Here is a 25,135-nt window from a genome sequence, read left to right as displayed (position 1 = left end):
GCTGGAATATTGCGAATCGGACGTGAAATTACTGAAGGAGGGATGCCTTACTTTCAAACGGCTTTTTGAAAAAGAGACAAAGTTTGACCCCTTCAGTCATATTACTATAGCTTCGGCGTGCAATCGAGATCTGCGACAAAACCGAATGGAAGCCAACACAATGGCTTCCGAGCCTCTCCACGGTTGGCGACTAAAAACAAATCAGTCGAAAGTTGCCATGGAATATCTACTGTGGCAACAAAGTCAGATCAGTGGGAGAATTCAACATGTTGGAAATGATGGGGAATACCGTATCCCCAACAGTCGCTACACCGTGGACGGCTACGATGCAACTACGAACACAGTCTACGAATTTCAAGGTTGCTTTTGGCATGGCTGTCGTAAATGCTATCCCAACAGATCCGAAACACACCTTAGATTAGAGCACCGCTGCACTGCCGACGTGTATCTCTGCACCCAGGAAAAACTACAATTCTTGCGTGACAAAGGTTACAACGTCATCGAAATGTGGGAGTGTAATTGGCGGAAAATGAAAGAAGAAAGGCAGGACGTCAGGAACTTTGTAGCCAGCCTCGATTTGGTGGAGCCACTAAATCCCCGTGATGCCTTCTGCGGCGGACGAACAAACGCTGTCAAACTCTATCATCTGGCTGACATCGCCTCAGGAGAGAAGATTCATTACTATGATTTTACATCTCTCTATCCGTTCATTAATAAGAATGCTGAGTATCCTGTCGACCACCCTGAAATTATATTTCAGCCGGAAGACACAGACATCCAAAATTACTTCGGGATTGCCAAGGTCACAATCTTACCTCCAGAAAAACTGTTTCATCCAGTACTTCCGCTGTGTGAAAATGGTAAACTAACATTCCCGCTATGTAGAGCCTGTGTACAAGAAGAGATGGAAAAACCAATGCTACAACGGTCCTGGGTTTGCAGTCACAGCGACAGTGAAAGACAAATTACAGGTACATGGTGTACCCCCGAACTGAACAAAGCCGTTGACAAGGGCTACAAAATAACTTACATTCACGAAGTGTGGCATTTTTCTGAAACGAGGAAAGGTCTCTTTAAAGACTATGTGAATACATGGTTAAAGATTAAAGAGGAGGCAAGCGGCTGGCCAGCTCATGTAGGCAATGATCCCGTCAAACAACAAGAACATCTGAGATCCTACAAAGCGAAAGAGGGCATCGAACTCAACCGCAACAACATTGAAAAGAATCCCGGCAAACGTAGCCTTGCAAAAATGATGTTAAATTCCATGTGGGGGAAGTTTGGCCAGCGCACCAACAAAACTCAAATCAAAGAGTTCGGAGATCCTATGAGGTTCAGTGCATTCCATGAAAGTGATGCAAATGACATTTGCTACGTGAGTGTATTGTCTGAAGACATCGTTGAAATTCACTATAAACTGAAATTGAATGACGAACCTGTCTCACCAAACCTCAACATTTTCATCGCTTGTTTCACGACATGTTGGGTTCGACTTCGTTTGTATGCAGCTCTGGACATGCTACAAGAACGAGTACAGTACACAGACACCGACAGCGTTATTTTTTCCAGTTTACCTCATGAAAACAATCCTCCCCTTGACGACTTTCTCGGTGATTTCAAGGACGAGTTGGGAGAAGACGACTTCATCACTGAATTTGCGTCCGCGGGACCGAAAAATTATGGTTACCTCACGAAGAAAGAAAAAGAAGAATGCAAAGTGAGGGGAATCTCTTTAAACAGTGAAGGTAGCAAGCAGTTAAATTATCAAGTGTTGCGGCAAAATGTTTTAGACGAAATTCAACGCCCTCTCGAGAAAACGCGACAAACTGATATTTACAAGCCTTATCACATCGTCCGAAACTCCAAAGAGTACTCACTGACCACAGTCTCTCAGACGAAAAAGTACCAGCTTGTGTACGAAAAACGAGTGATAGATCCCTACACCTTCAAAACATATCCCTATGGCTATGAAAGAATAACAAATGAGGACCTGGACATGATTGAACTGTTGTGCCATTTGTAAACACTTTTGTAAATAGTTTCATTCATAAGTTGAGCGCAATCCACTAGGGAGTTGCACACGGCTCTGTCCTGTAATTTTAGGGAAACATTTGATATTAAAGTTAATGGTTAACTTTAAAATTGCGTGATTACTTTGTTTATCTTAGAAACCAGGCTTTTTACTCGGTCAACACGGAAACGAGATTAATGACGTCAAAGGGGGCGGGGCTTCTGGTTACCATGGATACGTCAAACTCGAGAAAACAATAGAACTCCTTTCCATAACAATACTTTTTCATTTGCATCACACTACCTGTCAAATTCGTACTGGACTAGCCCATACCACTACTCTGGTCTAAATTAACAGATATATGACAATTGCACTTCTAAACAACTGCTCTTTAATAAGCATCAGGAATGCAGATGTAATTTTAAATGGAAGATGACATGACTGTTTGAGTGGCCGTATACAAATGGGGTAAAGTAACGAATGATTAATACGGGTGATTAAAACTTTTTAACCTTTTAAGATATTTTCCGATTGCTAGCTTTATTCAGCTTTGTTTACAAATCGGATCATTAGCCGTTTTATTTACTCTCATAGAGACAACAGCATTGTGTCAGAGCATGGTCAAAACAGAATGTGACTGGGTTATGAGCGTGTGCCAGAGATTCCGCAAAGATTTTGACCATGCTCGCCGGCTTTTGCCCATCAACGTTGTCTATGAGAGTGCATACATTGGGTTAGAGTAACAAAAACTCTTTGACTTGCAAGCGTCAAGTTTGTCCAGTTCGGAATAAAATTAGACTGAACGTAAACACTGAATAGCGATGCGTTATACAGACGTTTACTCGAATATATTTTTTTTAAGAGTGCGGTATCAAATACGTTTTTCTAATTGTAAATTATTTTGCTATACTCGATGAAGTTTGATAATGATATCAAGATAATTAAGATATGTAAGGTATGTAGCGAGGTATTTACAGTTTGTTATCCACATGTTTAGCTTTGGCATTCTGAATCCTTCCTGAAGTTTCCTGGCGATTTGTCGAGCGTTTACTCCTGGATATGGAGATCCACCTGGATATGAAAATGAAGATAATATCATTGGCGACATTTTTATAATTTCAGATGTGAAATTACAAAATTGCCAAAGGCAACGTTTGGTGTGAAATTTTTGTCGACAAAATAAAATAAAAACCCAAGATTGTAAGCTTAATTTGTCACCCATGATATTGAAAGGTAATCAAATGGTATACTTGTGAAATTAATAAATAATCTCACTTGTGTTATGTCAAAATTATATCAATTCCGTCGCCTAAAGGCTCGGAAAATCACTAGTATTTCGCCAAACGTGCTTGAAATTATTCCTAATTTCACTCGTTACCACTTGTTTATCAATAATAGCAAAATAGTTTTCGTGATGCATCGTGTAGATTTATAGTGTACATGTAAAAATAAACCTACCTATGGTGAGAATCTCGTATAATAGAACACCATAGCTCCAACTGAAAGAAAATAAAACAATAAGTAATACTTCTTCCTTGCAATAAGTTGTATGGAGGAAGTATTTGGGGAAATAAGGGGATTGAGCAGAGCTAGATACCTTTCCGGGTTCTCTGTTAAATAACTGTGATTCCCAAGAATTCATCTTTTAAGGAATCGCTCTTTCATAAGTAATAGGCAATATATTTTTTTCAATGACGGTTTGTTTTCAAAGCTCTAAAAAAACATTAACCAATCATGTCATAATAGAGTTATTTACTTGTGAACAGTCTTCATAACTCAAACACAAAACACGTGGTCGTCACGTCGAGGTTATCCCGTGAAAAACTCAACCTCTTGTTTGGAAAGTTATTATAATTAGTGTCTTCCCTTCGTTCTTCTTTTATAACTGAAACATGCTTCTGGTCTGATCACTTCAAAGTTTGACGCACTTTCATCTTTTATGGCCTCGTAGGTTACTTAGTCGCCAAAGCAACGGTGGTGCAATTTTAATGAGGTCAATAATTTTTCTTGGCCTCATGTGATCCTCCATTTCCTTATATGGGTAACGTTCAGAAAGAAATTCATGATTTTAATGTTAGCATATTAAATTACTATATAAATATTCCCTTCTCTTAGGCTTTCAATACCAGCGCTAAGTGACACTACATTGCATTCGCAAGTTTGCCATTAATATCTACCTTGAAAAGAATACTTGGAACACTAAGATCTGCTTCTGGCTGGGTGGAACAACAATGATTTAATCCGAAGCTAATATGGTCACCCATTTCCTTATCTAATGCTCTACTTTTTACATTATGTAGCTTCTAATACGTTCCAGTTCGTACCCTTCTGCGTGGCGCACCATTGCATTGCCAATCGCCACCTTCCTCAATTGCACGATTACTGGCCCTCGCACGGCTTTGCCAGAACTTAGCAATTAGCTAGAAATTATCGACTAATTTTATTTTTATGTTGGCAGTTAAACAAAATGAAATCGGTTATGACGTAGTTATAATAAATTGACATCCCTATGGTCGTTAGGACAAAATAAGGCGACAAATGTTATTAGATTGTTTATTACTTACACGTCACTTTGTGTTGTGTATGTTCCATATAACAAAGCTTCATAAGCAGTCCACTTAACAGGTAACCGGCCCTGGAAGATAATGTCTTTACTATATTTCTTCGCATTATCCTATGGCAGACTTAACAAAAGAAATTTCTTTATATCTATCTACCAATCAACCAAATTTCTTTATATCTATCAATCAATCAACCAACCAGCCAACCAACCAGCCAGCCAGCCAGCCAGCCAGCCAGCCCGCCCGCCCGCCCGACAGCGATCTGTTGACTGACTTTTCTACATATTTTAGCGATGTGCTTTTCAAAATTTAATTTCTCATCAATTGTCACGCCAAGAAGTTCCATTTTGTTGGATACGGGAAGTTGTGACTCTTCACACTTGAAAACTGAATCATCAGTTCCTTTATTTTTTCCCAGCACCATCACCTGGTATTTTGAAATGTTCCTCTTCATACTATTTCGCGCAAACCATATATCAGCACTGATAAGATCATTGTTGATTGTTTCTTCAACTTTGGAGAGTTCATTGTCAGCGTAAAAGATTTGAGTGTCGTCAGCGTAAGTGGAAAGAGTGCTCTTCTCAATAACATATAAAAGATCGTCCATAGAGATGTTAAATAATAATGGGCCGAGGATAGATCCCTGTGGTACACCATTAGATATAGATTGCCAATTCGAAAGTGTGTCCCCCAGTCTGACTCTTTGGAATCGATTTGATAAGGATAATTATTTTGGGATTTGATAAAGATAATTATTTTGGGAAGCTCAGTAAATATATGATACTCACTCGACTTTGTTTGGTGTAAATATCATCTTGCTGAACATTCCTCGCCATCCCAAAATCTGTCACCTTGCATTTCTCTTCTTCACCAACAAGAACATTTCTGGCCGCCAAGTCACGATGGATTATCTGAAGTAAAGATGTGATTATTTCAAAATTACCGTCATGGCTACATGTGCTTGATTTGTTGTCCTGTTTTTGTATTGTAAGTCTTTTTCCAGGTTTGAGATACCTTTAATAGTCATAGAATAGCAATTAGTAGAGATGCTTTTACCTTTCTTGACGACAAATAAGCCATCCCGTCAGCTATCTGCCAGGCAAACCTCATCAACTGCTTTGAAGTTAGGTTGGTTTCCGGCTTTCTATCCGGGTTATTAAAATACGTGTCACTGAGCCCACGACTCTTTCTCAAATAACCCAGCAGATCACCGTACGGCACATATTCAATAAGGACCAGTAACGGATCTAAAATAAAGGAAAATGCCCTTACCTTATGAAGTTCAAGTATAAAATGACTACAGAAACAATCTCCATAAACTGCAGGGAACTTAACCTAAAGTTTGAGAGTGCCGGAACGGAAAGAGAGAGTACATGGCAAACATACGGAAAATACTAAGGCATATGTGTATATACTTCACTTTTAAATGTTCGATCTTAGACACTGATTGATATTCTGTTAGCGATTTCAGTGTGTGCGTTTTCATAAAACTAACGTCTGATAAACTTTTTATTATAATCGCCAAATGCATATTATATTACTGAACTCAACTCCTGATTGTTAATTGACGTAGCCATGTCACATTACATAAAGAAATATTTTCTTTACCAGACTCGGTAACACATGCAATCAGCTTTATCACGTGAGGATGAGGCTTCAGTTTTTTCATGAGCTCGAGCTCTGAGAGCAGGTCCTTCCTATCTGATTCAGGAGCGTTTTCTACTTGAGGTAAATAAATTAAAACTAAAAATTAAGCAAAAGTGAGAATATGAGTCAGTCAGTCAGGCAATCAATCAATCAATCAATCAATCAATCAATCAATCAATCAGTCAGTCAGTCAGTCAGTCAGTCAATCAATCAATTAATCACTCAATCAATCAATCGATCGATCGATCGACCAGTCAGTCAGTCAGTCAGTTAGGTAGTCATGCAAAAATGAAAGCAAGCAAGCACGAGTTAGGCCGTCTGTTCGTCAACCCGTCCGTCCGTCAGTCAGTCAATCAGTCATCAGACAATCAGTTAAATCAATCGGTCGAAGAACCACTATCTTACAAAAGACAAAGTCAGGGGGATATCAATAACTACTTATTAACCGAGAATGAGGTCTTTACGGGGAAATCGCAAACCGTCTATGCTGCAAGGCCGAGGTTTGAGAAATTTCCCTTGAAGACTGAACGTTGGACGTTGATAAGTAGTTTATTGTATGGCTCTATGACGGAAGTTCCAATTTCGCCCTGGCTGTTTCCTTTGTCCTGTTCAACAACTACTCGTTCATAATTTAATGCTATGGGTTCGCTGTGCTCTCCTAAAATTGAAGCTCGTCAGGGTAATAGGAGTCATTCGCAGAGTGTTCCTCGTTTCTCATCGTTTAAAGCCGCTATAATTTTCAGGAAAACGCAATAGTTTCATAATTATCTTTTGCTTTGTTTTTGTAGCCCCGCAATCGGCACTTGGGCATCATGGGAGAATAATGCCCTAGAATTAGCCAATAAGAGCGCACGTTATATCGGCTTCAAACCAAAGTCATATAATAAGAGCTTTAATCATAAGGTTAAAATATATAATTTTCCATAACCTTTCAACATTTTCACAGCCACAGTTATGACACCTTGGCTGCCATAGATGTTCTTAGCTGTTGCCTTAGCGACTTGAGAGAAAGCTCCCTTTCCGATATTTTTAATGATATCCACTTGCTCTCGACTGATCTCCCAGCTTCTTGTTGAAGGATGAAGAGGCATGTAATCTCCACCACTGTTAGGAATCTCGTAGGTTATGCTGGTAACATCAATTGTTTCTATGGACTGAACTTCTGCTGCGTGGTGGTCAACAGTGTTCTTGAAGGGAACGTAAAACAAATTACGAAGTTATACCGCTAAACAACCTTTATCAACGCGATAGAAGCTGAGGTGGATACCTAGAAATGATACGAAGGCATTTTAGTGTCAGAAAAAATTTCCATTTTTGGTTTATTCTGACTCATTTGTAATGGTAATGTAATAAAACCGATATTTTCTTCTAGTCCATAACGAGAGACACATTGAGAGAAGAGCTTACCATTTCAATGCAATCTGCACTTAATGAGGATCTGCTAATGCTGGAATTAGAAAACATGATTTCATTTTAAACCCTTTTAAGTATCGTGTTGGTGGTGTAAATAGTCATGAATAGCTATTGCTTCCTGGAGCTGTCAGTTAAGGTGGTTTACTACAGTTTTGATGGATTACAACAGCCCAACTTCGAACTCTTTTCAAAAATGTTCCAAAATGTTTTACCTTTCTCTATTTACTGTTTTCCGAGTGTCTTACCATTCTATGTGAAACTTGAACAATTTAAACGTCAACAAATGGCCAAAATGAAAGACCGAGTACCTACGGAGAGACTGGGCACTAATAGGTTAAAAGACGTTTTTCTCAAAATCTACACCTTTGACCCCACCTCAAAATTTTCAGGAATAAGAAATTGGCTCTGATTAAACATTCCCCCGCAAAGTAAAATAAAAATCTGTAACACAGATTTTTCGCAAACTAAGAAAATGTGAAATTTTGCCTGTTTCACAAATAGCTCAAAATCTGTCTCACAGATCTTTTTAAATTTTGTCTCTAAACGCGATTCAACCCGATCCTCGATCAAAGACTGCGCATGACTTTTATTTAAGTACAGGCTCATGTGACGCCATGCGCCATGTATCGTGTGCGAGAAAACAAGAGTGACTAAGAACTTTTTTACCCCTTGTTTAACGACATTTTTTGTCATATTTTATTGATCGCACGCTTAAACACATATTTAAAAACAGTTTGAAACTATCGCTACGTATGCCAAAATGATTTAACGCGTTTCAAATACTGAAGTTGCTTTCGTTTTTTCAAAGCGTTACTTGCGTCATTTTTGCACGTGCAACTAATATACTGACTTCTGGCAGGCAATCGTAGCGTGCGCTATTATGTCTAGGGAAAACTGCTGAACTTCGACGGCTATACTCACCGCTTTTCACGCCGCTTAGAAATTACTGAAAAACAACAACAACAACAACAACAAATGTGCTGAAAAAGACAAATAACTAATGAAAAAATGGCCTACTTGAGAATACTATTTTTCAAGTTTTGTATACATCTCCTGATACCTCAAAAAATGATTTCATTCTGGGACTGTATTAAGGGCTTACATGCAAACATATCAGTCAGGCTCATACCTTTTTTTCTCCCTGCACACGTTGGGATCAGCCAGGACAACTGGATCAGGACCGTACGGGGTAACCTTAGAATTGACTTTCGGGAGGCTTTACTTAAAATTGATGCTATCCGGCTCAAGGTTTATAAAAGGCTAGAGATTTCACGAGATGAACAGCAGAAAAGAGTAGTGAAAACTGAGTGTCAGTTATTTATAGGGCCCTTTCAAAGTTTCTACCTCGGGTAGACACACAACACCACTAATTTAGTCCAGTGTGAAGAAAAAAATGGAATTCCATTTGTCCATTTATGTATTGCTTTTTGCCAAGAGGGCACGGTAACGAATCCTGCAATCTGATTGCTTCTTAGCGCAGTCCGGATTTTCCTATCTCTGAGCACGATCACGGTAACGGCGGGAAACAGCGCGGGTGAAATTGTCCTGTTGGTCAATTTTCCTGATCGAGTGAACTGGCGGTAATCGTCAATCTTCCGCCCTTTTTACACTTCCATCGACGATTAATCAATGAAGGTTTAGCTCTATTCACTTTTAAACGGCAAGGAAAGTCACTGTTAGTAAATTCAATAGAGTATTTTGAAGTTGTGAGAGTTTGTTTGGTTGTTTGTAGCTCGGCGTTGTAATGGCGCGTTATACTGTGTTTCTCTCGCCGCACAATTTTAAGCGAAAAAAGTCATTTGCAGTCGAGTTTATATCTTTCTATGTCTAGTATCTGAGTTACTTGCTCGGTCACTCGTTAGAGTTTTTGCGATGGTTTGTACACGGCAAGTTAGGCAATTCAATTACAAAGTTGCGTAGACAAACCTGCTCGTAAGCCAATTTACCGCAGGAAAAAAATAAATAGGTTATTTGCCGGCTTAGGGTCGGTACGTATAGTGAAAAACTGTGACCTCGGGCTTGAAAATGCTGCCCTCGGCCTGCGGCCCCGGGCAGCATTTTCAAGACCTCGGTCACGGTGTTTCACTATACGGACCAACCATAAGCCGGCAAATAACATATATTTACCATACCTGGACCTCGACGTATTCTCCAGTGGATAACACTGATAACAACAATGATTATCGCCAATAGGATTATAATACTGAGATAAACAGCGTGAAGAATCTCCAGTTCTTTATCGCATCTAACAACTGTGGGTGATAACATTTACAATTAAAGCGACAAATAGGAGCATATTTTTGGTCACGTCTCACCAAACAAGTCTTGCCAAATAAATTATGTCTTTAAATATATACACCGAATTGTTTTATTACCTGTTTGATTCTGGTTCGCAGTCGATCTACTGGACTCTAAAATAACAGGAAAACAGACATAAAACTAGTATTCAAGAATGTACCCGCGTTTAAGGACAGTAATAACCACTGTTCCTGTCCGTAACCACTACAACATTAAATTCCAAGTTAGTTGTTATGTTGTTACGAAAAACAAAAATTTCATTTTAACTAGCGAGTTACATAACTAATCCAGAAAAAGAAAAAAAAAACCATTACTTTACCTTCCAAAACATTGATTCTCTTTATGTTTTGCTGTTTTTTCAAACTTTCTCCATATTTGTTAGTTGCCGTGACCAAAAATTCATACTGCTGGCCTTTTTCAAGTGCGATGACGTATTCAAGAATAGAGACATCATAAATGACCTCAGTCTTTCTCCAGTCTCCTACGGTATCATCACTGGTAACGTTTCGAATATACACAGTGTATTGTGTGATGTCCGCTCCATTGCTGTTTGGCTTTGTCCATTTTATGACCACTTCATCGCGGTGTATCTCGGCAGGCAAGTCTTTAATTTCTGGTGTCTCGGGAATTCCTAAGTGATAAAGTTATTCAGCAAATTGTTTCCAACTAGTTGGATCAAATGAGTTCAAAGCATTTTTACTGTAATATCGCTTTCTGCGAAATAATAGCGGAGTTTCGGCGGCCCTTCGGGCTCCATACTCATATAGGAAAGAAAAGGAAACACATGAATTGATTTTCTTGGCTAGCGGTATTGCTCGTGGGTGCGTTCGCACGACGATGGCGACGACGGAGTCGCGCAAGATGACGGCCATATTCCGGCTAATACAGTGAAACCCCGGTAACTCGAACTCCCCCGCTAACTCGAAAAAAGTCCCATTTTCCTAGGATTTGACCCCACTTTTCATTCATTTTTAACTCGGTTAACTCGAACTCGGATAACTCGAATTCCCCACTAACTCGAACTAAATTTCGTTTTCCTTGATAAAAATTTACCCCGATAACTCAAATTCTGGTTCATGTAACTCACCAGGGATGTCATCCCATTAGCTTTCCTTGTCGTGTAGTCGGTAAAAACACTCAAAACTAACACCACAGTAACTTGATTTTAATTAGTGCAACCGACCGTTCATATATTTGAGAGTCATTTCCCGGTGTTATGAGTCACACCGGATGCGGTGTCTTTAGCTGTCACAGTATACTAAAGTGCTGAACAATCAGTAAACTATCAATTATTAACATGGCAACTGAGTTGGATATTCAATCGATCCCGCTAGGTCGAACTGTTTTTCGTTTCCCTTCAGAGTTCGAGTTACCGGGGTTCTACTGTAGTTTGACAGAGACATGCAGCTTTAGTTTATAGCGTAATTCATTGATATTGGACATCCGTATTATGGTCAATTGGCACCTGTCAAAACAAGTTATCCGCTGACCACTATCAAGTGACCATATCGCGGGCTCAAGTTTAGATGATATGATATTTGAGTTTGGGTTGTTCGGAAGCCAGTTAACGCTAACCCAGTATTTTAACCAAAGATAAATATTTCTTACGTACAAATATTTTTACTGCTTTTGTTTTGTGCAGTTTTAGATTTTTCAAACTCAAAACAGAATGCCAAACAACATAAACAGAAAACCTCACCGCAAAGTGACAAAACGCAAATCAAAATTCTCGCTTATCCTGGGTTAGCTTAATCGAGCTTTGAACAACCCGGCCCAGGGGCTCCGCTTTTAGACTTACATACATTACTTTATTTACCCTCGGATTTCAGAGTAGCTTGTGCAGCTAATATCTCCGAGCATTTAACCATCAGACGAGAGAAGACCACCACACCGGGAACTACGTCCCCTACTCTTTTCGATCAGTGTGTTGGTCTTTTACGTCCCACAGAATTAATTATGAAGAGTTGTGAGACGGGGCCTACGGTTTATAGTCCTCATCCGAGAAGACTAGAAAGTCTAACCATTTGCAGATGTCATTACAAAGGCAGCACTTTCTCCTCAATTATTTAAAGACCCTGAGTGTTGGTCCGGCCGGAGTTTGAACCCGCGACCTCCCACAAGCTAGTCCGGTGTTCTACCACTGAGGTAACCGGTCGGCGGTTAAGGCTTAGTTAAATGTATTAGATAGACGGATAAATAACCAGACAGACAGATAGATAGATAGGTAGAAAGATAGACACCTTTTATATTATATGCAAACTAATAAAATACCAGGTGAGCTTTCGCGCGAAAACGTGGTATCTTCTCACCTGAAAATAACATGTTATCCTCACATGAGAAAGAATCGCCGTTGCTATGGTTACGTAATAAATGGCGCCTTGCGCAGCGAAATTAAAATGGCTTGGGATTTTATTGGAGTTTATATAGTAAATAGAACATTACATGGCCACTTGGAGAAACGAAATTTCTCTTCTCGTGTTGAAATATTCTTCAACACTCGAAGAGAAATCTCGTATCTCCAAGCGGCCATGTAATATCCTCTATTTATTAAATTTACATCAAGATGGCCCTTTTGGAAGTTTCAGGACCTGATATTAACATGGGCCCTGATGGAGTGTGTAGTTTTAGTGATATCTTTGCATCAAAAACAAATTACCACGTAGAGCAGTTGTATGATAGTGAATATCTTTAAGTTGAAATACTCTGTTAATAAAAATCAATAGATATCTCACCGTTAGTCTTTGTCCTGATAGTCTTTTGCCCAGGTGTACCTTCAAAGACAGCATTTCTGGCAAACACCTTCATGTTGTACTCAGTATCTCTCTCCAAATCTCCAACAGACAGACTGGTTATTCCAGGATCAGAAATATTAACATTCTTTATCTCAGTGCTACCCTTTATTATGACCACTCGGTATGCTGTGATTTGACTCCCTCCATCATCAGTTCGTGCAGTCCATTTTACTGTCAGTGAAGTAACTTGAATATCTGTCCCTGAAGATATGATGGCTGGGGGGCCTGGTTTCTCTAAAAGAAATTTGATTTATATCATATATCTCTACTTTTATTCAAATCGGGCTCATTCAATGATGTATTGACTCTCACTCTTACTTCTAGGCAACAGTAAAAACAGCCTAAATTAGTCATTTTTGCGGCTATCAGCCTCGAAATTCGTATAATAACTAAGGATAAATATGTCCCATTTCCTTAAGTTTTAAATTTTCAATCCACTGGGATGTCTACTATGAACATTCTGTCTTATAAGATGAAAATGCGATCGCTGTCGGTGGTTTAGTGGACTAGTAATCTTAAGCTGATAAATAAAAGGGGCTTTTCTGCGGCGAGACAAGTTACTTTTCTCTTAGTCATCTCTCTTTACAATAAACTTTGTATATTTCTGAAAGATATAAGGACACCTACGTATTTGTTCCAGAGTCACTGAAAAGTCGCTTAAAGGATCAAGGCCATTGTAAGTGACACACTTGTATTCACCAAAATCTTGCTCATCATTTAAGGACACCTCCACTGTACTTTCTTTAGTTGTGAATGTGTTTAGTTTATTTCCATCAGGTTTGTACCAAGTGAGTGTTGGTGTAGGAACGCCATCTGACACACACTTTAACGTCACTGTCTGACCAATCCAAGACTTAGCAGCTGATGAAGTAACACTTAGTATTTTTGCCGGGTCTGTAAAGAAAATATTGAAAAAGACAAATAATAAATCATCATAATAATAAATTAATATTTGAAGAGGAGGCCTCCAATCACCTAGAGGTGGTTTTTAGGAGGGTCCTCTAAAAAAAAAAAGTCTAAAATATACATTAACTGTCTAAAATACAGAAGTAATAAACGCTAAAAACTTAAAACTAAAACTAGAGTTCAAAACTGGAACTAGGATCAAAAATACTACTACTAACTAAAAACTAAGGTTAAAAATGGTTAAGTATAAACTGTTTCAGTTAGTGTTTAACACAAACTCTACGTTTTGTCTTAAACAGAGTCGGCAAACAAGCAAAACCTAATCATCGAAAGGAAACTCCGCTCTAATTTGCTTTGCTTATATCCGTTATGTAAGGTGGGGCGCAAATTTGGAAAATTTCCCTCAACTTTTCAAGCAGAATACAGAGGAAAAAGGAGTGATTACATTTAAAAGAAATTAAGTTGAAGTCTTGATGTAGAGATTTGATATCAAATAATTCCAGACTCACAACGAACCACCAAGATCTCTCTGTGAGATTTTGTTCCTGCTGAGTTGTTAGCTGTACATGTATACAGTCCATCATCTGTCCTCTTTATTTGGTCGAAGTTCAAATACGCTGAGCTCCTACCGGAACTTTTTATTTTTGCATTTCGTATCCATGATACTTCCGGGTCTGGTTTTCCAGTCGCTGAACAAGTAATATTGACTGAAGATCCCTCAATGTAACTTCCGTTTATTGACGGTGGACTGATTTCTGGTATTTCTGTAATTACACGAAAGCCATGATCAGCGTTAGAAAACCTTTATTTACAGCCAAGAGTTGTGAAAATGTATCTCCCTCTTTGATTTATCCATCCAGAAATACCAACTCTCTCTAATGTACCCGTAAAAGGCGCTTCTATCGACAAAGCGTATTTCCCCGTGGACCGCCGTTTCTAAATTGCCTGATCACCTAAAGAATGGTATCATGCGGACGTAAAAGGAAACGCACACCCGCTGTTTTCGGCAACCCTAAAATAACTTAATTGACATATCCCAAGGCCTGGACTGGGAGCCTCCCTCTCTGTCCCACCATTTTCTCTTGTTACAGCTAATAACCAACCAACTCATATAATTGAAGAATTCTGGTGTTTATAAAACCTGTGAAATAAAAATCACTAAGAAAGTGAGTGATAACAATGACATCCACGAAGCAACTATGTCTTTAAAAGTTTTCGATTTACTTTCGCATTCCACCTTCACTTTCCCGTTCCTAAAGGTCCAAAACGACCATCCAGTTATTTCAAAGCCACATCGGTCATGTGAAGTTTATAATCTCGTAATACCTGATATACTTTGTAGCACTTTACAATAAAATAGTTGTCGCAATTTGCAATCCTGCCCCTCTTTGCCCCTTTTTCATAGCTTGTCGCCGAGTGTTATTGAGTATTATGATAACCCAGAATGGCCAGGGCTATAGCGTCGGTCATATTTTTCACTAGCTTTTAGTTTGCTCGCGTCCATTAAAGCCAGATCAGTCGCCTTAATCATCGAGACGATCGACATCACGAGTGCTTTACGCGACTTCTGTGTTTTAGAGTCGTGTGACCTCATCGAAGTTCCATCTAAGCTGACTAACAAGAGGCGTTCCCTGGCCAGTCAAGTTAATTGGCTGGCCGATACTACAGATCAATCTTAAAATTTCTCCTAAAGGGTCAATTCTTTTGGCGCGAAAATGTATTTTGCTGTAACTAAATTAAGTATCTGGTGATTTCCGGGTGATTTGGTCTGAAATTCTTTTCTAAGCCTTTCTACATCAACTTGGATCTTTCAATGCAAGCTTTGCAATGATCTGGCCCTTGCGCTGTTCTATGTCTCCTGTCACCAGTAGTCATGTGATAAAAAATACAGGACGTTTGATTATTTGTAGTAAATGTATGTCTTACGTACCTGTCACAATGAGCTGAACCTTACTCTCTAAATCTGTTCCTGAGTTTGGAGCAAGTGCACACTTAAATTCCGTGTTGTCTCGAGGAGTTACATTCTCAACAACAAGGGAAGCTCTTCCTTCAATCCTAACTCTTCCTTTGTAAGCAGCAGGTATACTTTGATGATTCATAACACTTCCATTCGTTAATTTTACTAGCATTCCAACGAAAGCACCACTGGGTTCTTTTACACTGTAGATAATCCCTAGCAGCTCTGCTTGATTGTCCAGAGTATAATCCCACAAAAGTTTAGCATTGCTTCCATTCCCAGCATAGCTTGGATTAGGAGGCTCCAAAGTGAATTTCAATACTCCGTCTAAACATTCAAGAAAAGTAAAAAAGCCTTTCTAACATCATTGTTGCAAAGTAGGTTCATATTATATTACTGGAAAAATTAATAGAAGCACACATCGTGATCATGTAATGAAAGTAGATAGGCTTTTGTCGTATAGGTACATGTATTTGTGTTAGAATTTCCTTACTCCCCCATCTGGCCGAGGAGCCATCTTCAGCTGAACTATGCATTCCATTGCTTGTCATTAGACATTTTCTTGAGATTTGCATTTTTTTGAGTGTTAGTCCTCCGTCAGAACAAAGTGAGGGTTGTAGGTTGTCTGTGCCTTCATAAAGTCGAGTAGAAGGCAAAACACCAGAAAATACACGAATGAATTAACTAGCTGAAAAACGGTCTTTGGTCAAATGGGCAGCTGCGCCGAGTTGAAAGAAAAAATTATGTTTAATTTTCTCCGTGTGACTTTCACTGTTGCCTTGATGAGAGAGATACCATGAAGAAAACGGCCAGTGAGATTGACATGTTTAGAGACAGGTTTTGAGGTAAGAAAGTCCTCAAACAAACTTTCCCTTAATATCGAAATATTTAATGCAATTTAGTTTCGCTCCTTTTCTTGATCATGTTTACTAGAAGTGTTGTCGTCCGATATATCGACCGACTATCGGTCGATAAATCACTCGATATATCGACAGACATTCGCCCGCGCTGTGTCTGGTGACATATTGGTCGAGCGTAAGTAAGATCCGATCAATTGTGTGTGGAATATCGGCTAAGTGTTGGTAGAATATCACACTTATTGATCAATAGTAGTAAACAAAAACCTAAGTACAGAAAAGTAAGAAGTGAATCAATTGATACACTGTCTTGCATTAGAAAATTAGGACTGGAAAAGTATATACAGTCAAATCTCTACACAACGGCCACCGTAGGGACGGAGGAATGTGGCCGTTGTCGAGAGATGGGCGTTATGGGTAGGTAGGGGTGTAACGTGACACCTGTTTTCGTGGGTGCAACATTTCTTTTCTTTAAAAATGCTTTTTTTAGCATATGAACTGTACGTAACACAGTTAAAATATATCAATAAAACAGAAACTAAACAGAAACAGAGACTAAACTAAACGGGGGAAGGATCAATTTTGTTGACCTTTTACAATAAAAAAAAATGGAGTTTTGTTTAGGCCGGTCGTCAGTCGATGGTTAACTGGCCGTTTTGTCAGTCGAAATGCGTTTTATTGGCCGTTACCGTTGTGGAGAGGTGGCCGTTGTAGAGAATTTAAAATAAGAGTGAATGTACACTATCCGTTCGGACCAAAAAAAGTGACCGTTGTACAGAGGTGGCCGTTAGTGGAAGTTCGACAAAGAGTATTACGAGAGTTTACCTTTAGTTAGCCAAAGCAATAAAAACGTAATCAATGTTGACACACCATGAATCACAAAAGGTATTTTGACTTCAAGAGAACTTAAAAAATGTTATTTGAAAATTTTGCTTAGAATTCAAACAAAACCAGTGAAAGAGTACGTAAAAATTACCGGAACAAATTTAACAAAATGTATTGTGAGAAATTTAATTATCTTAAAGGCAACCTGAAATTTTATTGGAGGTTAATAAAGTGAGTAATCAAAACAGTAAATTAAAATCAGAGTTACGTGGATATTGCAGAGAAAATGATAATATAATGTCTGATCCAGAAGAGATAGCTAAAATGTTTAAGGAGTACTTTGTATATGTTGAGGCAAGCCTTGCTGGAAAAATCCCAGAGATTTTTAGGAATCTTCGGGATATGAGATTTTAAGGTAGAAAATTAATGGGATACAGGATATTTGGGGGTAGAATTAATAGGATACGGGCTATTTAGATCAGATGGAACGGGATGTCGAGTGGGAAAATCGTTAATTTTTGCATTCTTAATCTACGGGATGCGGGATATTTTTGCCAAAAAGTAACGGGATATGGGATATAGTAAACAACCGCATATAAAAACGCATGATTTCGGGGTTCAGGATGATCTAGTTCTTAGGGACCGGTCATTAGTTATCGCCTGGGGGGGGGGGGGGGGGGCGGAGGATTTTGAGGGGGATCACATGGTTTTCTGAGAAACGGAAGGAGGCATCAAGCGTAATTGACAGGCACAAAGGGGGGGACCAGAATAAAAAAAAATGGAATTTCTGGTGGCGGTGGGATCTCCATGAATATTTAACATATAAAACCATGTCAAATGAAAATATGCTATTTAATTATATAATAAAATAATCAATTTTTGTGTATGTCGTATCAGTGACGATGGATTGAAACTGTTTATTTTTTAATATTTCAAATGTCAAAATTCCATGTTTCAAATTCTTTTATAGAGAATCGAATAGAGTCGATGGAAAAGAGTCAATAGAAAAGTTCATTGAACGCGGCCGAACGACGCAACTGTAAGTTTTTCGCCTATGAAAAGCAAAGAGCAGATCATTTAAAACTAAGGCTGGAAAAAATGCTTCACTTGTCGGAGGTAACGGAAATGTCTGAGCACAATAAGTCTTTGCTTGCCTGTCGTATGATTCCGACCATCAAAGGCATTTTAAATGCTATTGACGAAGTAGCAAACAGTGATGGCTCAGTTGACACTGGAGATTCCAGAGTTGAATCTATTTAATTTTTGAAAGTAAGCAATGCTTGCAAACAAGGCCTTGAAATAATTAGCGATCTCTGCTTGCCACCCGTGAAGCCAAGATGGGCAGATCTGACAGATGCCGGACCTGGTGTTGGCGTTTCTAATTATGACATTCGCTTTCGCGATGCTGAGCTGGCTCGAATTCACAACTCGGATTACCGAGTACGATGCCACCGCTCGAGAGGTGACAGCGGGCAAGGCGAGGCCGAACGAACAAACTCGGCCATTTCAGACGCTCTTGTTGACGGTGCAACGCTGGAATGGGAGATGTACCGTCGATTCGAAGATCTCTCTGAAGACGAAATCAAGGCCATGTCTCTCCATTCCTACGAAAAGTACGAAAAAGAGCGCACGGAAAAAAAACGCTTGGCATTTTTGCAAGCAGGTCGCCGAAAGGATAGACGACGCCCCTGTCCTGAATAATTGCATCAGTAGTAGGCTTAGTGAGTCTTCCGAAGAGTTGTTCTTTTTTTAATGCTTCTGAGTTTAATGCGTACCGAAATGCTTCAGAAAACAGTAAGGCCGAAATACCTGGTGCGGCCTATTTTAGAAAGATAGAGAGCTTTATTGAGGACCACTATGTCCGAGGAGAGCTCTTTTTTGAATTTTGTCGGGATGCCTGTAATAGCCAAAGAGATGCAAGCTCCACACTCTGTTCCTGGTGTACCAACAACAGATAGGTGGGACCAGTAACAGAGAGAATCCCCCAGCCTGTGCCAGACAAAGAACATCCAGGACATTTTATGGATGTGTACGAAACGCCAACAACAGATCGTACTCCAGACGATTATCAACCGAGGAACTGTCTGAAGGGCTTGTACGAACAAAACGCTATCTCTGCGGACAATCCAAACACCGTCGCTGCTTTCTGTGCTACCTACAATGTCGAGGAAAAGCATGTCATTGAATACCTTGGTCATCTAAATGATATAAACATCAGGAAGGATATTAGAACAAGGGAGGCTAACGACAAAAGAAGATTAGAAGAGGAGCTAAAATACAAGGATTACAAGTGGGGCACACTCATTGAGAATGGAAAAGTTGAGAAGCTGAAGGTGAGACAGCTTGACCTTTACCTTTGAGAACATGGCCTGACCACTGTTGGTCTAAAGCTGGACAAGATAAAGGCATTTCGCTGTCATTACTTTAGACAAAAAAGTACAGGCGATGGAAATGAGTTGTCCAGCAGTGAAGAAGAGAGTGAAGAATCAGAGGCGGAGTCTGATGACGAGTCAGATGACGACGAGAATACCGAACAAGATCTTGTCATTGCTGACCTCGATGAACAGTCAACTGTTCGTATACCAGATCTAACTTTTGTACCAGATGAGCAAATAGCTCAGAAGTTACGGTACAAGCATACACTGAATGAAAAGCCAAAAAAGCAAAGCGGAAACAAGAAAACAAGAAAAAGTGGAAAAACAAAATACAAAAAAACAAAAAAAACAAAGGCTGATCTAACACTACAGATCAACAGAATAGTCGTCTCATTTCACTCATTTTTGCACTTCCAGATGGCCGAATTACTGCTGAATATGACATGCTCATAGGTACTTGATAGACTCTTATTAAATTTGCACTCTATTGAAAAAGTAACTTTTGAGATTGTTATATTGCTGCATGTCAGCTGACAACAGATAATGGGATCCAGACTAGAAAATGACACGGATCAAGAGAGACTTTTGAGACTGCGGGATCAGGGCCTCATTATACTGTAAGTACATCATAGATTAAAATTCTACCTGAATCTTAAAAAACACTGAATATACACCTCAAAAGTTGAATATGGGTGCGAAGACATGGGGAGGGGGATCACGACAGCTGTCAACAGTGTTGAGGGGTATCACTTCGGTGATACAACATTTAAAGGGGGGATCGGCCAAATTTCGCCGTGTTCAGCCCAAAATACTTCGCCCCCCCCCCCTCCCCCAGGCGATAAATAATGACCGGTCCCTCATTTATCGGGTGTTTAGTGAGAAAGCTTGCACGTTTATAGAGTGAAACGGTTCACCCAACCATGAGTGGATTTTAAATTTAACACACACTTATTCATTCAACCAAGAGCGAAAACATATCACATGATCGTGGAGAATGCAAACAATGTCACGCAATCTCACGGTAATAAAATCACAACAGTTTAGGCCAAATTTAGACTAATTTTATACCAAAGATTCAAAGGTTCATGTCTGGATTTAGGAAAAAAGAAAAACCTTTTCGCCTGACTGCCTTCGATAGCAGATGTGCTGCGCTTGAAAACCCAGGGGGTTCTCCGTTAAAGAAGGTTGCGGCAGAGAGCTCAGGGGCTACCAGCTGATACTTAGCCAGGCCCCCAGGATCTTATCTTATCTTATCCCTAGCTAGAAACCCGTATACCGCCTAACGAATTGTTTGTTTAGCAAGAAAACTCAGTAATATCGGAACAAACAGTTTTTCTGATAATTCCCATTATGCAACAATATCAACTTTCCCTATGCCTCAGAAAATTTTCCTAACAAAGATCTAGCAAACAATCCTCAGCAAGTGCGCCACTGAAAATAATTTAAAAGCGGAAATTTGATTTGAACTGCCGCGCTGGGTCACTTTTTACAAGTTTGCTCTTACTTGAAAGGGATTATAGTTAATGCATTCCCCATCAAGTCGAAGTTCCCAAATAGGAAGAAAGTTTAACTCCGTTTCGGTTTGAAATGCGGAGGGCTGGAAATAGTTTCTTTGAAGAATGGCAATTCCACTAAATCCGACTCGGATGAAGATCAACCAAAACAGAATCGGTCAAGTTGATGGTATAAAATGTATATTAGGAGCGACTGTTTAAGAATTTCACAAAATCTAACTTAATTACGGCTCGTGGTCTTGAATACAAAGAGGAATACGTTAACTACCGTTAGCGATGCTGCTGTGGTTTTATTCCTTAACCATTGCTGCGATTATAGATCAGCTAAGTCATTGTTCTTGCCACTTGAAGTAAACGAATAAAGCACAATAGAAATAAAACAAGGAAGCATTGGTGCGCCTGTGTTAAATAAAGGACTTATCTAGATTCCTTTCCTCAGGCTCTAATTGTACCAGAGATCCAGTTCGTAAAAAGAAAGAACGTTTTTCCGACTCAAAACCACTTTTGTAGATTTATCTTTGGTATGTTATCTCGTTAGAGTACGCTCAGAGCCTTTTTTCTATAAATGAAGAGGGTCTTGTTGTATATATTTTAAGTTTTACCATATGGCATTCTTGCATGCACGTGACATTTTTCAGACGTAACATCCTTAAAATACCCAAACCTTTATGAAGCACAAAGGTTCCATCGATTAGTAGCTCTCCCCGTCTTCCTAAAAGAAATCAGCCCGACAGAAAGTCTTTTGGTTAAAAATGAACCCATGCTTGGATAACGTTTGTTGTTGTGTCCGTCTAAGGAGCTTTATGCCCCAATTGGCTTAATTTTGCAGTTGGTATTAAAGCATCGAAAGCCGCTTTTGGTGCTATGATAGGAGGACTTGTAATAGCATTTTTGAGAAAATCTCCAGATGTAGCCGTTCACGCAGCCAAATGTCTGAAATGATTCAGTTCATTTTATTGCGACAATTTAGCAGTATCACGTTCATGGGGCAGAGGTCATTCATATTTTTACAACCGAACGTCAATTGTTCGATTCCGCTTTTATCTTTGTTGTGATCACTTTGTTAGTACCTCAGTTAAGTCTAATATATATTCTGTGAATTGTGTTCATTGGTGACTCGAAATGCTCGTGCTGCTAGATAGACTTTGAGGGAAATGACCTGTTCTGATCACAATGTAACTTAACCCAAATTAGTCGAGCACACTTCACCGAGCTATTTTCGCCTATCTTGGTTTAATTTCCTGCAAATTTGTAACCGAACACGTTGAGTACGTCGCATTTATCGGAAAAGACTTCTTAATCATTTCAGTCTTCCGGGATGCTGCTTTTACTCGGATTATACAACTGCAAATAACTTTCTTATGATATGCGTGACTTAAAATTAAGTAACTTAAATGTCTGCACCTACCTGTAGGCGGAAGTATGAACATGATTAAATATAGAAGACGGGCTGGTGCGAGGAGGTTTTCCGCCATCATCAGCCTGTAGCAAAGCTTATTGTCTAAGCGTTGTTGTCAGATCCAATCGAAGAAACAATGCCTGTCGCTTTTGTAGTTTGGGAGGCAAACGAATTCAGTTGGATGAATACCGTCCCAGCGGTTGCCTTTATTTGGAAAGTCACACTTCAATTAAATTGAATCACTCTGGTCATGCATCAGTAACTGACTCGTCCCAGGACGTCTCTTATGTGAGAGACGACTGGGCAATATAGCTCGTTATATTGTGAACATTGTTTTGGAACAAAACCACCAGTGGCACATTGTATGTGAAATAGAAGATATTCTTCAATATTCTTACCTAGTTTTTATGGTCTTTCCAACATTTTATAGCTACTTTATTATTGTTTTTGTTTTGTATACAGGGCTGTCCTGAAAACCACTCATGTGACGAATGCACCTTATTTAACAATTGTTCTTATCATAAATTGTTCTTATTTTATTTCAAAGTTAAAACGATGTGGGAAAACCCTATTGCCAAAGGTTAGCGTAAAATAGATGAAAGAAACTAACAGGCCACTAGTAAAATCAGCTTGTCAGTGGGCTGCTTTTGACACAAAAAAGGTACTAAATAAGAGGAAAAAAAAACATCTAATCTTTCTCCTTTAACCATCACTGTATCAAGGACGGTAATCTCGTTCCCCGATATTTCGGCCGTAAATTTAATAGTAGGGTGGAAAGGGGGTTGTTAAGACATGGCTCGCACTTAAACCTGTACTATTTGCTGAATCTTAAATCATTCTATATAAGCTGATCAATGTAATGAGCAAACAGATTAACTCAGCGTCTATAACGCCGCCATATGAAATTTCTGGTGCAATATATAATTTTTCCAGCAAAATCCTCGGCGTCTACATAGAGTGTAACGCAGTATCCGGTTCCTAAACGACACCAAACGATGACAACACAACGGTTTTAATAATGTCCAGAAAGCCCGCCATTACAAGCCGTAAAACAAAAACACCTATATCCAGGATACATCTCATTCTACTGAGCAAGCCCGAAAGCCTCGGCTATGACATCATAACATTTGTACAGAGAGTTTTCACTCTTTAGTATCAGGTTTTTCAGAAGCTTTAATCTATAGATGGTCGAGGTTTAGAGAAAGATTTTCCCGGTTTATAGTTTATTTTTGGACAATTTCTAGCAAAACATGAACTGAGATGAATGAAAAATACATCGCGGTGCCAATTAGGGCTTAGTTGGGAAACTGGGGAGACGCGATGAACGTCGGGTAACTTTCCTGACACAACCCGTGCGATGTTACAAGAGCGAAAAGGAATAAAAAATGTATGGAGTTACTCGATAAGTCTGTATGTTAATTCGATGTGAGACATAGACTGAATTACTCTCTAGATTTCTCACAGTCGAGCTTAAAACATAGGCACGCAAGGCGTGCAAGAGTTATTTTTTGTGTGTGAAGTGTCGGAGATTGGAGCATTCATGGTACCGTAATGATTTGGTTAATTTGACAAGTTTTTTTGGTTGAGATGTTACATCGGTCATGGTAAGATCGCTAAATTGGGGGAGCAGGGATGGCGCAGTGGTGAGAGCACTTGCCTCCCACCAATGTGGCCGGGGTTTGATTCCCGGACCCGACGCCATAAGTGGGTTGAGTTTGTGTTGGTTCTCTTCTCTGCTTCGAGGGTTTTTCTCCGGGTTCTCCGGTTTTCCCCCCCTCAGCAAAAACCAACATACAGCTGATTCCAGCTGGCTGTAAGCTGTGCTCCAAGGTCACACATGGACCGTATAGCGGCTGCCAGAGGCGCCAATGTATGCTTTCGGTTCGACCTTGTTGAGCTGCGTCGTTGCTGTACTTTGCGACGGCGATTAGCCGCGACAATTATTATTATTATTATTATTATTATTATTAAATAGTAAGCCATAAAATGTTTGACTGAACAAACTACAGTAATCTCACACGTCTCCAGATTAATGTAGATACCATCTTATTTTCTAACAGGCAATTTGATTCGTTCTTTGATACAACCCGCACTGTGATTGGTGTGACACGCGCACATGCATAACTCCCTCACTCACCGATCACATAACCCCTCCAACCCCCAAGTGAAATTTTTGCTCAAAAATACTCAAGTTAATTTAGAGACTTTTTCGCATTTTATACGAGTCGTAAGTTTACCTTTTTACACAACACAACACAACACAACACAACTTCACCGAAAATAGAAAGAAAGAGAAAAAAACCTCTGAAAGTCTGATTTAATTAAATTGCACTTTAACTTGGTGCCGCGCAGTCTTCAAAGAACATTTGAACAGTATTCATACTTTTTACCTTCAAAAATATCGGACTGAAATGAATGTCATCAAATAAAACTTTTAAACTGCTACTGTAGAGACGTAAAAACCGTCCAGAAATGAAAGCTTCTTTTTTGTTTAATATCCTGGAAACAATAGCCGATAACTTGCCAGCTCTAATTGAATTTACTCCCATATAAAAAACAAAAGTGTTGAGTTACCATTTG

The 25,135-nt window shown here is 39.4% G+C and overlaps 1 protein-coding gene and 1 pseudogene across 1 annotated transcript; one reads left to right on the top strand and one right to left on the bottom strand.

Moving 5' to 3' along the window:
- Positions 1-3,403: 3,403 nt before the first annotated feature.
- On the bottom strand, positions 3,404-23,045 carry LOC145492294 (uncharacterized). The gene is made up of 16 exons (XM_081471709.1): positions 22,565-23,045; positions 15,559-15,912; positions 14,138-14,392; positions 13,350-13,616; positions 12,663-12,956; positions 10,250-10,561; positions 10,008-10,043; positions 9,765-9,884; positions 8,554-8,578; positions 7,627-7,666; positions 7,148-7,406; positions 6,181-6,291; positions 5,629-5,819; positions 5,361-5,483; positions 4,576-4,646; positions 3,404-3,510 (listed from the first exon to the last, which is right to left on the bottom strand). The coding sequence occupies exons 1-16, from the start codon at positions 22,632-22,634 to the stop codon at positions 3,441-3,443; spliced, it is 2,598 nt and encodes an 865-aa protein (XP_081327835.1). The 5' UTR covers positions 22,635-23,045; the 3' UTR covers positions 3,404-3,440.
- LOC145492666 (uncharacterized) lies at positions 17,565-20,859 on the top strand (annotated as a pseudogene).
- Positions 23,046-25,135: the final 2,090 nt, after the last annotated feature.

This window comes from Orbicella franksi, chromosome 7 (assembly GCF_964199315.1).
Source record: "Orbicella franksi chromosome 7, jaOrbFran1.1, whole genome shotgun sequence".
NCBI classification, from domain to species: domain Eukaryota; kingdom Metazoa; phylum Cnidaria; class Anthozoa; order Scleractinia; family Merulinidae; genus Orbicella; species Orbicella franksi.
The sequence above is the reverse complement of the archived record's forward strand: the minus strand, read 5'-3'. Positions and strand labels throughout refer to the sequence as shown.

Coding starts and splice junctions, on each gene's coding strand:
- LOC145492294 (XM_081471709.1), bottom strand. CDS start 22,634: ATGATGGCGGAAAACCTCCTCGCACCAGCCCGTCTTCTATATTTAATC. Junction 10,044..10,249: donor GAGAATCAATGTTTTGGAAG/GTAAAGTAATGG, acceptor CTGTTATTTTAG/AGTCCAGTAGATCGACTGCG. Junction 9,885..10,007: donor TGCGAACCAGAATCAAACAG/GTAATAAAACAA, acceptor TATCACCCACAG/TTGTTAGATGCGATAAAGAA.